This window comes from Sebastes fasciatus, chromosome 4 (assembly GCF_043250625.1).
Source record: "Sebastes fasciatus isolate fSebFas1 chromosome 4, fSebFas1.pri, whole genome shotgun sequence".
Lineage (NCBI taxonomy): Eukaryota > Metazoa > Chordata > Actinopteri > Perciformes > Sebastidae > Sebastes > Sebastes fasciatus.
The window spans coordinates 23,408,757-23,423,199 of NC_133798.1; the positions used below are offsets into that span (position 1 = coordinate 23,408,757).

General features: G+C 42.3%; 1 protein-coding gene across 3 annotated transcripts in view; it reads right to left on the minus strand.

Moving 5' to 3' along the window:
• The window catches only part of scaper (S-phase cyclin A-associated protein in the ER), a 75,993-nt gene that overhangs the window by 3,021 nt on the left and 58,529 nt on the right, over positions 1 to 14,443 (minus strand). For all 3 annotated transcript variants that reach the window (XM_074632951.1, XM_074632949.1, XM_074632950.1), the window contains 4 exons: positions 12,893 to 13,122; positions 11,131 to 11,286; positions 7,516 to 7,750; positions 5,851 to 6,000 (listed from right to left, as the gene is read on the minus strand). In XM_074632951.1, coding sequence (XP_074489052.1) covers positions 5,851 to 6,000; positions 7,516 to 7,750; positions 11,131 to 11,286; positions 12,893 to 13,122 — 771 coding nt within the window. The remainder of the gene's footprint in view (positions 1 to 5,850; positions 6,001 to 7,515; positions 7,751 to 11,130; positions 11,287 to 12,892; positions 13,123 to 14,443) is intronic.

Consider the following 14,443-nt stretch of genomic DNA (forward strand, 5'->3'; position numbering starts at 1 on the left):
AAAGGGGACCGCTGCAAAGGAAGGGGTCCCGGCCTAATGCTCTGGTCATCTCCCTTGAGCCTGGGAAGACCATGAGCACCCCTCTGAGAGCCAGCGGGGTCAGCACGCTAAATCCTGGCTGAAAAAAAACACGGCACTTCTTTACTGTTACAGACTACGGGACTGGGGGGGCTCAGTGCCAATGGAAACCAGAAGGGCAAGGTGAGGTCCCCAAGTCACGGTGACATAAATTCCCAAGATTTACAAGATTTTAAAAATACACTCTCTAATACTCTTCCATTGGCTTCTCCTTTGATAATGCACTCCAAGTTTGAGCAGCAGGATAAACAAAGCGATAATTCACCGCTTTTATCAGTTCAAGGTGAAGCTTCTCAGAGCTGCCCTCTACAGCGGCGTTCAAAGGGACACAAAGCAGTGCCATTTCCCATCATGCTTTGTTTAAAGGATCCATATGGACAGGTCAAACAAGCTCAGCTTTAATGCATTGCAAATACTTAAAAATGTGAAGAGGACTGAATTTGTCTTAAGTGTTAATTTTTTGAAAGCTAAGAGAACACATCATTTCTGCTCTGGTGCGTTTTACCGAGTGCAGTATTGAATTAAAGAATAGTCTGGAGTACATTACGAGGATGTAGACCGTGCCGTGAATATGTGTGCGTAACAGTGGAAGAACAAAATCCCCACAGTTTCACTGACTCAATAAGTGTTTTTTCACAAAGGAATGTGGGACTCGGACAAATTCATCCACTGACGGAAGGGGAAAAAAAAGAAAAGGCAAAGGCTCTGGTTGTTTTCAAAAGTAGAGCTGCTTATTTTCAGTGCATGTAGTTTTAGCATTTTCATGCTACTTCCACTAAATCCTACATCATCAGATTTATCTTGTCTGTTGCAACACCGCCGTAAAGACAAACTGGCATTGAAGAGGAGGGTCATAAATTTATACAGCTGAATTCAAAGCCAAAACCATGATTCTGCAAAAGCTAAAGAATCTATCCCTTCTTGTGTTTTAATCCAGAATATTTATGATTCAGGTATCATAATTTAACACCAAAGCAAGTGTTGGAGGTTTGAGGCTTGGGCTCTGAGAAGATCCAACCCACAAATCACCCAGCGATCTCATAATCCTCCACCACGCACAGTTCCATCTTCAGCTGCCTAAACAAATTGTCCACCCTCAAGTGCCTGACGCAGAAAGACATAAAACAAAACCTGGTGGCAGCGAGAGTATGGAGGTTACAAAGAAACCCGAGTCCCCTGCCAACTTTCCACGCCTCTACCAGGTGAGGAGCGACGCCAGAGCCCCGAAATGGTTTCCAACTAGAGATTATGCCGCAGCGTTACCTCTCCCGGCTCAGCTGAAGTATCAGCCTGACATCATAAAACTAACAACAAGCATCTGAAGCCATGCATCTGGCAACGCGTATAACGCAGACCCAGTAAAAAAAAAAGACTCAAGTGTCTTGGAGGCTCTGTTTTTTCTTAAGTTCAGAGACCTGGCGTTTTCAAACAGTGCCGAGTTTTATGACGCCTCCGTTACATAACTTCCTCACTGTCCACAATGACAACAAAGAGTGTGTAAAGTTAATGTTCTGAAACGCAAACAAATTCTTGGGAGAACCCAGTGTCGAAGCGGAAAACCAAAGTTGAAGCAGATTTGAGAACGGAGAGGAAAAAGAAGAGGCGGTCATCATCCAGCCGTGCAATAAAGCATAAATCTCAGATAGCATAATTATCTCGTACGTATGAGGCTGCGGCACACTGCTGGATGAGGCAAAGAAATTCATCTCATTATACATTTCTCATGTCACACGGCAGACAATCTTGAAAGTGTAGAAGAATCTCCATTCATTGTAGCGTCTAGACAGCCTGAACACCTCAGGAGGAGGAAGCCGCGTCAGAGAGAGAGGGCCATATATCTGACACTTGAATCCACAATACAAACCAGATCCATCAGAGAGGAACTGCCTCGCTGATAAGACGAGCAGCGCAAAACAAAGTCAGTCAAATAACTGTTTAGTGCCTTCTTTACAACATTTACAATGGGCTGATTGAGACGCGCACAGGACGCTGCGTAAATTACCTCTGGACAATTGGATTGCCGGCAACGCAGACATTGACATAGACACTCCAACTTGACTTTTAAGGCAATTGTCAGTTGTTTTAAAATCTCATAAAAAAACGTCTGTTTACACAACGAAGCTCAATAACTCTTTATTTATCTCTATGAGGCTGACGCCGTCATTCCACCCCAGATCTTTACTGCTGATAATTCTGCTGAGAAACTAACCTGACGACAGTGTTACAGACAAATGGAAACTCCTCACTGAAAGGTTTTGCGGGGATAAAAATGTCCTCGGCTTCACTTAAAGTCAGTTGGACCTGCGCTCACCCTTGAAGCGGAGTGTAAATCATCTACCGAGCTAACAATCGGGGCCCTCTCCTGCCAGTCAGCGGAGAGTGTGTCTGTCTGTGTTACTCTGCCTCTGTTTACTCTGCTGGGTGATACAGAGAGTGCATTCCCCCGCTGCTGGCTCCCTATGGTCTGCACGAGCTGCACTTACCCCGCAGGCAGCGAGGGCTTGGTTGTCTTGGCTGTAATGGACTGCTGAAGGGAGCGTTTCAACATCAGGTTAACAGGAATTACAGGCCTAAAGCTTGGTTTGGGCCTGCAGGGCAGAGGAAACGCCCTCGTAGAGAATGGGAAGAAGAGGAATGACCCCACAGATAAGGCTGAGCTCTGGAGATGTGTGTGGGATGTGCAGTCTGGAGGTGATCCATGTGATGCTTACAGGTATAAAGAAAACAGTTTACGAAACATAAGCACAGAGGAGTCAGGTAATCTCAGGAGCCAGTGCGGGGGAAAACGATCCCATTACATTTCTAAAACGTCCATATGCTACCTGAAATTAGACCCGCTCCTGTGTGGATGTGTGTTTTAGCTCGCTCTGCTTGTGCGTGTGTGTGGCCATTTTTTTCCATGTGCTGAAAAATGCAAAGTTTTCTTAAGATTTCCACACTCTCAAAATTGCATGCGTACCTTTTAAAAAGCAAGCGGGAACGAGGTGGGTTAACATGTCAACAGTTTACAATTACAGTCTCGTCAGCTCAAAGATTCAACAGATCAACGCCGCTGGATGATTCACAAATGAATCACTGTATTCAAAGACGAGGAGATTACCGGCACATATCTCTTCATGGGAAAAAAAAAAAGGAAGTACAGTTACATGTCAGTTGCAAAATAGGTGTCATTTGTTCTGCTTTTTTTTTTGTCAAAAGGTCTCTACGGACGCTCCCAGCAGACAATGAAACATATGGCTACATGGCTCGGTGGCCCCCGCAAAGCAGAGACGCACTTGAAAAACACACAAGCCTACATATGTCACTCTCCCAATGGCTTTTTGTGTGACAAGGTGAATTATTCATCTCCCCGGAGCAGAGGGAATACATCACTATGTATAGTGCTGCTTCAAAGTTCTGCTTTTTATGAGCAGCCTTATTTCTAGAGCATATATATAAACAAAAGCTGGTGTGCCGACAGTGAATCAGCAGTCTCCGCGACCGCACAGGCCTCGGGTCGGGCCGCTTTTGTGTTCTGCCAATGCTTACATTAGCTTGAGAAAAGCTCAAGCTGCTCTAAATATTCTCCTTAACGCCATCCATCTTGGTGCGGAACTGAATGGACGCGTTCCAGGAACTGGACCACTGGCAAAGATCAACTCTGCTGGATCTTGTTTCCCGACAATATATACATAAATATGATTTTTTTCTTTTAAACTAAATCCTTAACCCCGTAAGCAAGGTAAGAGGATTTCTTTTTTGTTGTTTTCTTATTGGCAGCGCCAAGGTTGTGGAGGAATGACATCAAATTAGCAACATGCTTTTTTCACCAAATACAGTCAAGCATGGCTGCTCGGTTAGCGTGGATGTGGGTGCACAAAGACGAATCATCTGTCACCCGTTTAATTTAATCATCGGTCCTCATTCAATTATTCAATATAATATGCAAATTGGATCTACAATGACCAACAGATGCTAATTCTGTACATCAGAATAATTAAATTGCACAGGAGCTGAGAGGAGAGCGCCACAGACTGGAGGAAGATCCTTTAATTAGAAGTACAAAAAAAATCTGAGAATCAGTAATCAGCCTATAAATTGTTGTGATGGGGGTTGACTGCGAGCGCGCGGACATAAATGACATATCAGAGGTTTGAGACGCTGAAGCTGTGGTTGCTGCCTGTGTGGGTCAGGCTTAACATAATCAAAGCCCAGCCAACTGTAGCATGGCTAATCAGGGGCCCGGTAGACGGGCCATGCATGACAGCCAATTACACAGCAGCCAGGTCTGCTCCATCACATCCTGCTCACTTCCACAGAGCCCCCTAAGTAGTTGTAACACCGGGGCCAGCACACCGCTCTGCTTTACCAGCAGGGAACAATGGGTCACTCTGTGGTACAATAGACGACACACAAACCAGAAGCAGGAAGGTGCCAAGTCATGAATCTTTGAACAGGTGCTTTTTGTTACGATTACAAAACTACACCCTTTTTCTGACAAATAATACATGAACAGAACAATAGTAAGATGATATTACCGCCGGGCTCTTCTAACTCAGCAGACAACTGAAAGCATTAAATGGAACTTGTACTGACACAATTAAACGATTGACAATTAGTAGATTGACAGAAAATGTATCAATTACAATTAGGGCTGTCAAAGTTAACGCGATAATAACGCATTAACGCAAATTCGTTTTAACCCCACTTATTTCTTTAACGCATTAACGCAACTTGCAATTTTTAGCTTGTAGCGGGCTCAGTTATAAAGCTAGAGTAAGACGCTGGTATCCAAACTTGCGCTAAATTTTGGCAAAGAAAAACTGGCATGGCCATTTTCAAAGGGGTCCCTTGACCTCTGACCTCAAGATATGTGAATGAAAATGGGTTTTATGGGTACCCACTCCCATGTTGCTAAAAGTATTAAATACATGACAACTCTCCCTTTACGGTACATTTTCAACAGATAAAAAAATGTGAGATTATTTTGTGATTAATCATGATAAACTATTTGAATTAATTGACAGCCCTAACTACAATTTTAGCAATTGATTAATTGTGTGAAGTAGTTCTGAAACAATAAGTTGATGAATTTCAGTATAGTATATATAGTATAATAATATAGTATAGTTGTATAAAAATCAATTACTTGAATTCCAGCTTCTCAAATTATGAGGATTTGATGCTTGTCTTTTCCATATATTATGATGAATATCTGAATATATAACTGAATATCTTTAGGTGTTAAGACTGTTAATCGGATGAAATAAGCAATTTGTAGACATCAGCTTGAGTTATGGGGAATAAATATGGATATTTTCCACCATTTCCAAACATTTCTTAGACAAAATGCTAGAAAAAAGCAGTCACATATCAAGTGAAAACACATTTAGAGAAAGCATCTTTTAGAATATGTAATTTCTATTTCTTTTCTTTTGCTTACATGATTTGATATATTTTAATTTTTCTTTACTTTTTACTGATTGTTGTTTTCTTTTTTTTCTCTTTTCTTTTTTTTTTATACAGTTTTTAGACTGACAAATAAAGACAAATAAAAAACACAAAATGTGATAATTAAGATGGGAATTAGTCATGACTTTTTAGATTTTATATGATGATAAATCAAACAATTAATCAACAAAAATTGGTAGATGTATTAATAACAATATCAATTGTAATTTACAACTTTAACTATAACAAAAACTATATCTCATCATTTAGAGAAGTTTGCTTTTGTCAAACTGAAAAAAAAAGTGAATTCATTTCTGTGCAGTCAGGTTCAAGCTGGTTTACCTGGTTGTCCAGGTGGTTAACGGTAAAGTATCCCACACAGATGATGACTTCGTGCAGCAGCTCATCAGAGGAATGCTGGGTACAGTACCAGAGCAGCGAGCTGACGATGTGTCGGAAAGCAAGAGACAAGCCCTCGGCTCCTAGAACAGACTGACAGGTCACACACAAAACATGTTAGTAGGTTTTACAGTAAATGAAGCATAAATTGTCTATGATTGTGATTACAAAGAGCTCTGTATAATAACAAAGTAATGAATGACTATATGTTTTGCTGCTGGGAACATACATGGTGTAAGAGAGTAAGCAACTGAAGCGGGGTCCCGCCATAAAACACCCCAATCCCGCTCAGAAATGAGATGCTAGGAGCAGCTCAGAGACAGTATTTATTAAACATGTCAGCGTGACAGAGCACCATAAGATCATCACTAGTCCACTGTGTGTTAGCATCGTAACATCCATAAACGCAATACCTGAGAGGCTTTTCTCAGGCCTCATAACGTATGCATGCAGGCAACATATTAAACTCACTGAACCATGTAAGCAGCTGTCAGATGGAACAAAGGGAAATTGTTATTTAGCAATAAAATTTAGAAAAAAAAAATCAACTTTCAGATTGAAAAGGAAAACAGTAAAACCGCTCAGCAAGGAGGGGGAAAACTTTATTTTTGAGGATCATTTGTTGCTGCATATTCTGCCAAAATGCAACCACTGCAAAACCCAGTTATTTATATAGCAATGAGCCCTTTTGAAACTCCTCTCTAAACATATTATTGGGAGCTGATGCGGCAGCGCAGAGCCTTAATGGCCTGAATTCTGATCATCCATCCATCCACTGCAACACATATTAGCCGGTGCTGAGCAGCTAATGTGAAACACGAGGTGATTACAACCCCCCGGGCCCAAAAAAAAAAGAAACATTATTTAAAATGTTCATAAAACTCCGGCAGTGAAATGCTTTCATTTCCAGCTGTTTTGAGTTGCCTGAATGTGGCGGGTCAGTGAGAGGAAGCCGCTTCAAAGTAATTACCACGAGACATTAAAATAATTAACAGCGTTCTCGCTCGCTCTCGTGCCTTTCCGTCTATGTGGTGAGTTAGCACAGTGAAGCTGTCGCCCCCTCCTCCTCAGGGTGGGTAATGTACGGCCCGGCATACAGTGATAATCACTCGTGCGCCGTCCTAACTGCTGACCATTCAACCCCAACAACTGACCCGGGGTCAGAGGGCACCGGTGTTTATGTCCACAGGTCAGCTTTGTCCTGAGGAGAGTAACTCCTCTTCTAATGGCTCCTAACAAAGGAACTAGCATTAATCTGATCATGTATACAGATTTATTAAATCCAGAGAGGATCATTTAAATATTTATAGGCATTTTTATGACATGTGAAAAGGGACAAGTCACTTAAGTTGCTCTTTCTACTGTTTATTCAACAATTAGTTAATGCAAAAGTACTAGCTTATCCTTCTACAAACCATGAACTGTGAATGTCATTCTATAAAATATGTATGGTATAATATTATATCTACAAAACAGAAAATATGCTAAAACAATCAGATGCAGAACCGTAAAGAAAAAAAACACTACGTCTAATCTTTTGTCACCAATAGACAAAAGGATTTTTTTTTATTTGTGAAGAGTGAAAACAGATTATATTTTGGATAATACCTGGAAGGCGGATAGGTCAAGCAGGGCAAAACTGTTGAGGAAGCGGATGCCTTGCAGAGCCACCTGGATGACCCCGGGGCTGTAGGGTTCCTGACTCTGGGAGGAAGACTCTGGCGAGAAACTGTGCAGCAGGATACAATACAGCGTGTGCACCACTCCCACCAGGTCTGTGGACTGCAGCAGGGCCGTCAGTCCAGTCAGGTCCTGGCGTTTATTGTCAAATATAGTGGGAGTACTGGAGAGGAGGAGAGGGAAAGTGTGTGGTCAGCAAAAACAAAAATACATGAAAGTGTTTATTAATCCATTAGTATGATAAGGAAAAATGCCATCAATGCATTACTTCTGATTGGTCAAAAGTCGTGAAATTTGGTTTGGACTAGGGCTGTCAGAGTTAATGCGATAACGCGTTAACGCAAATTCGTTTTAACGCAACTTGCGATTTTTAGGTTGTAGCGGGCTCAGTCTTAAAGCTAGAGTGAAGATACTGGCATCATATGAAACTAGAAAACCTAAGGAATCCATTCATACCAACCAAGTACTAGCTATACTAGCTTGTCGAGAAGGGGGTTAAATAACGCTCCAAACTTGCGCTAAATATTGGTGAGGAAAAACTGGCATGGCCATTTTCAAAGGGGTCCCTTGACCTCTGACCTCAAGATATGTGAATGAAAATGGGTTTTATGGGTACCCACGAGTCTCCCCTTTACAGACATGCTCACTTTATGATAATCACATGCAGTTTTGGGCAAGTCATAGTCAAGTCAGCACACTGACACGCCATGTTATGATTTTGAGCATATTTGTTTATGCTAAATACAGTACCTGTGAGGGTTTCTGGACAATATTTATCATTATGTGTTGTTAATTGATTTTCAATAATAAATATATACATACTTTTGCATAAAGCAATCCTATTTCAGAGTATTGAATACATGACAAATCTCCCTCTAAGGTACATTTTCAACAGATAAAAAAAAGTGTGATTAATGTGCGATTAATCACAATTAAATATTTTAATCAATTGACAGCCCTAGTATGGACATACTTTAGGCAAGTATCTAACGATACAACAAAATTACACTTTTATTAATAGTCAAAGTCAGGATTTTTGAAAAATTAGGAAAAATGCTAACATTGTGTTTATTATCATATTATATCATTGTTTTTTCCATATGAAATATTTTTTTACACCCATGTGCATATCTTTGATATTTAACTTGTTATGAGTTCGTAGATACCAAATACTTGATTGAGCTCCTTGTAGATTCTGAGATACAGCCATTTTCTTCTTATCATACCATATCTAGTATTTGGGCACATGGGACTGCTGTTCTTTCCTAAAATATAATGGAGTCTATTACAAAAACAGTATTCCCATGTGCCCAATGACTAAATATAGTATGACAAGAAAAACTCACTTTTCAGCCAACAGTTTGACTGATTTTGAAAATGTCCACCCATTTGTCCTTAGGCAAGCCCAGTGAACATTTCAACCGAAGGAAATAAATAACAAATACACAGAGATATGATACTAGGAAACACTGCGTAGCATTGAGGTCTTTATTTTGTGCTTTTATGCTGCTGGTGTCAAGCAAAAAAAAAAAAAAACTGAACGTCAGACCGTTCTCTCACTGCCACATCCCAAGACTTAGGACGCAAATAACCGTCTAGACCTCGGCGGCTTCTAGATTTACTCACCAGACAAGGGCTTAGAGATGACTTTCCCTTTAGATAAGAGATACAACCCTGCTCGTGCTGCCTGTATTACCTGACTTAACTGACTGCTGCGAGTGGAAGAGCACCAACTTTAAAATGTGTTGCATATTGACATGTTGGATCACAGCTGCTACATCTTCTGCTCTTCATGTGCTTCTGTTTTATTTATGGAATAACAGTTTTTCAGTCTTTTGCATGCAAGGAGCTTCCAATCTGTTTCACTTATTTGACTTAACTCGTAAAACTCACTGCCAGCCAGTTTGGGTGCAGCTGAAGAGTGGGACCTTCCAAGATTCAAGATCGGCTCTTCCGCTCCCACTCCAGCTACAGTAAACATAGTAATGCCATGACGTGTGAAGCTCATGGCAGCGACTTCAAGCTGGCGGATCGCACTGAGCTGCCTGACAAGGTGCTGAGTGCTTCGGTGCATTTAATCAAGGCCCGCCTGAGAGGATTCAAGGTGATGTGTTTGTTTGGTTCCAACAAGATGCCACCTTGCTGGTTAAAGGGATCGGTAACACCATCCTTTCATTGAACATCACATTCAACAACAAAGCCAGAGATAACGCTTGTTGGAAAGAGGAGGTAATTTGAATAGAAGCTTGACAGTACGGAGAAAAGGCTTCAGTCTGGTTCCAGTTTTCTTAGCAAATGTTTCATGTTAAGGGCTTCAAAAGATTTCGGAGGAGAATCCAATAATAGAAAATGTTTTTAACACAACATGAAATAAGTTTAAAAGTAGTAATCATATCAGTACCTGCAGGGTAAACTGGATCACTCACTCAACATTACTGACATAAAAAAAACCTGTGATGCTAAAGAAAATGAATGCAATAATGTTATTAATTCTTTCCAGTCGCAATGCAGAAGACTCTGGTGAAAAACTCTCGGCTAGTACAGACAGACAATTTAAGACTACCGCAGCAGCACCAGCTATGATTTGCAGCCATGCAGAATGGAGGGTGTGTGACCTCTGGATGGAACCTACAGTGCATGCTGATACTTGATGTTAGCCAACAGGCTCTGCGTGAAATATGCTGCTAGGCAAGAACACAGCCTCCTAATGCCATTATAATCCCCTGACACAGCAACTGGCATGGCTAAAATATTCTACAAGCCCACTGAGCATTCTTATATACACGGAGAATCTTGGCAGAACAGAGCTTGCGCTGCTGTATTGATCATAACACTGCTCTCATTAAACCTGCAAAGTCTGACACTGTTTTCTCACAGATATTCAGTGACAAACTGCTGAAGATATCTTCTACTGTGCTGGTGTGTGAAGCAGCTGGTCATTGTTACTGCAGCACCTTGCAGCTGGCAAGGTACAGCAGAAACACTGGGCGACACTTCAAACGCAATGACAAGATCCTGGAGTAATGTGCAGCCGAGCGGTGGGGTTGTTATGAAAGAAATTGGCTCGATTGATACCTAGATCCTGGATGACAGTTAAAATGCATAAAGCTTATTCCAGTTCAAATTTTATTGCACGGCATCAAAGCATATCTGCTACCGCGGTCAGCGTTTCTTTTCCCTGTGATACTGATGTCCCTCGGTGTGACTGTGTGCGTCGCCTCTGTCAGCGGCGCCACTGAACCTCTCTGAGTGGAGGTCACTGTAGCACACGTGGGTGGGCTCCCCCCACGCTGCAGGCTAAGGTTTATGGTGAGTGACAGAGCGCTGGGTCAAGTAGATGCCTATCTCTATCTGCAGTAACGACAGCTTAGCCAGCTAGCTGGCTGGAGGAAACGACCTGCTGGCTGATTGCAGAGGAGCCACGGTCTTTGTTTGAGTAACCGTGATCTTTACGGATCCTTGTGACATTAAAGAACTGACTCAGTCTCAGTCCCACAGAGAAAGGTGTGTGTGTGTGTGTGTTTGAGTGTGTAAGAGACTCACCGTCCGGTTACGACAAAACACAGCTTACACATGCTGTGCATCAGAGATGAGGCTTGCTGGAGGAAAGCTGACATCTTAGGGTGCTCGTCGACGGGACCTTGGATCGACAAGAAGCACCCGTACAGCTTGTCGATCAAAGCCATGTTTACTACATAGCTGGAAGAAACACACAAGAAGAGAAAAAAAAAAACATGCAGTGGTTAAAACAAATGTACTATGGGAGACTTCCTGTGAAAAAAAAAGCTCATCTCACACAGGCAAACAAAGGCCTTTACTGTGCATACTTCCACAGCACTGCAGCTGAAAGCGGATACCTCACCTAAGCCCTCCACCCCCTGCTATTACTGCGATATCTCCAATTTGTCTTTGCCAATGACAGGTCTCATGATCATGTTCCCTGTACTCTTTCAGCCACAAATCACTGCTAATAGTGTCATTAGAGGGCTGTTGTGGCCCCTGTGCCAGCCCAGCTCTGGGCCCTTGACAGTCTGCTGACCTGGGGCCGTCTTCTCACAGCTCCGGTATGCTCGGACCTTCGGGCTCAGCTCAGGCACCAACAGCTTACGGAAATCTATAGGAGCACTACGGCTGCCAATCAAGGATCTCTAGTAGCTGATGTGAAGCCACGGTTCCTCGTCTTATCACCGTCTCGACTCTTTGCTTCTTTCGCATACCTTTTTTTGTTAGAACTGTCACTCATTGAGGTCCTCTCAAAACAGGTGATTATGACCGTTTTCAACCTCCACTGCAGGTCATCTGACACTTGAACCAAGTCCCATTGTTTTGACTTGATCCTCTTCCACGGCTTTACTCGGGTTGAAAGGATCTTTCCCCACACCGACTGCTTTGTTTCGATGCCTGCTCTCCGTTTGACAACCTGCTTGGTGGTCGAACTTGCCGCAACATTTATGACAATGATAGGGGACTAAAAGCGCTGAAAGCCAAACTGAGAAACTGGTAATGAGAGGAAAGGAAATGGCGATCTCCTCTCTATGTGATATATGGGTTTGCATAATGGGAGAGTGTTGCAAAAGCTAAAAATGTTTTGATCTTTTGTCCTTCCTCGCGAGCATATACATTATACGAGGCAGTTGAGGTAAATCTTGTGCTCGTACTTGGGATTACCAGTCTGACGACACCATTTTTCTCAGGCCCTCCCCTGTCTCCAGGGTTACGACTGGGTCAGTGGATGAGAGTGGTGGGCCTGTGCAGCTGCTCTGTTCAGATGAATCATGGCTTGTGGGAGGGATGGTGGAAAGACTGCACTCTTCCACACGGCTTCATCGGGCCGGGCCTGCCTTTCCTCACAGCCCACATTTCTCCAACACAGCCCCGACTCCTACAGCCCCCAGACCCACATGGCTAGCTCCAACGCCAGGCTCAAGGAGACCTTTCAAAGCTTTGGAAGTGCTCTTTGTTTATGCTACTTTGTGCCCCCCCTAGAAACTGATTTGACTTGAAATGTGGTGCTGAATGTGTGGAAAAAGCACAAGCTGGAAGGATGCCAGACTACACCCTCATTCTCACACTACTCCCATTCTAACAAGACACCAGTTGGACCATTTCCAAGAGATCTGACATTTTGTCAGATTGTTCTTTACATAAGGCACGCTGTTGAGGAAATCAGAGGTTGACCAACTCTCAACCCCGGTGAAGAGGAGCGGAGGAGGGATGTACTAAAGGAGGTAAAAAGGTCGTGAGGTGCCATGTAGGAGGAGGAGAAGCAGTGTGCGATTAGTGCTGAGCATTAGAAGGGAAATACCTGATGAGGTCTTGTATGCGAGAGTTGAAGGACTCTGTGGAAGAGCTCTTGACCTTGGCATCTGGGGAGGAAATCCATGTGTTTTCGCCTTGTACAGACTCGTAGATATGCGGCCAGAGGGACCCCAGGATGGTAGAGATGGTCTGCAGGAGGCCTGTAGTCAAACCCTCAAAGACTTGTTTGTTCACACTGCGCCCAAAGATAGATTTGTCCTCATCTGGCACATATAGCTGCAAGAATGGGGAAAAAAATTACATTAGAGGAGGTAGCAATTAATAAATATTTGTTAAAAGGCAAAATGTGTGTCAAAATATAATTTTAAATTAAATATTATGATGCTGCAGAGACGTCATGGCCTATACACAGTGGGCAACTCCAGGGTCTGAAAAGTGAAGCCAATGCTGAAGTGCCTTAAACTTGCATTCTTTCTAATAGCCAGCAGGGGGCGACTCCTCTGGTTGCAAAAAGAAGTCTGATTGTATAGAAGTCTATGAGAAAATGACTCTACTTCTCACTTGATTTATTACCTCAGTAAACATTGTAATCATGAGTTTATGGTCTCAATCACTAGTTTCAAGTCTTCTTCAATACAGCATGATGTTCATTTAGTAAATTATGGTCGTGGCTACTTTGTGATTGACAGGTTGCTACCACAGTGTTGTTCGGTGTGGGAGCTGTCTGTGTTTTCGTCTTACAACTTTAACCCTTTAACAGTGTGTTTTCAGTTCATGAAAGTTAATTATAACCTTTTCAGTTGCTTAGAAATGTCTTATTCAGTGTTGGGTAGTACTTAGCTCCACCCTCTCGTGTCACTTCCAGTCACAAAAAACCAAGATGCCGACGGCCACAATGCTGAACTCAACGCTTTAAAACGGCAGTCCATAAACCAATGGGTGATGTCACGGTGACGACGCCCATTTCTTATATACAGTCTATGCCTTAACATCATATTCATACTCATATAAAGAATTAAAAAAACATTCCCTCCAATATCGTATAAATCATATCGCAATTGCAATATCAGTCAAAATAATCTCAATTAGATATCTTTTCAAAATCGTTCATCCCTAGTTATTATTCACCGGCTTCAGGCCAGAAACTTAGACTCATTACAGTTTACACTCTTGAGGTTTGTAATAGCTTATAGTAGCTGTTTAAGGCATTTCCTCAGCCACACACAAGACAAAAAAAGATGGTGTAAAGAAGTAAAGATATGAACGAGCTACATGCTGACAAGATAAAGCCCAAATAAAAAGGCTGTAGAACGAGATTGAACAGCCAGACGGACATTTCTCTCATTTGCATTTTCCAGACAAACTTCATGAAACACACAAGAAGCATTTAAAGCGTTTAAAATATAGTGCTACCGTGTAACGTGGAGAACCTCGCTAAGGTAAAACCTTCTCATTTGCTCTAATGGTTGGGGTGCATGCTGACAGCATAGGTAAATCCACCGACATTCTCCACAAATCTAATTAAAAGGGTACATGCTCATATGGCAGCGCAACCCCCACCGCTTTACTCTATTGCTCACACACACGCATACCAGAA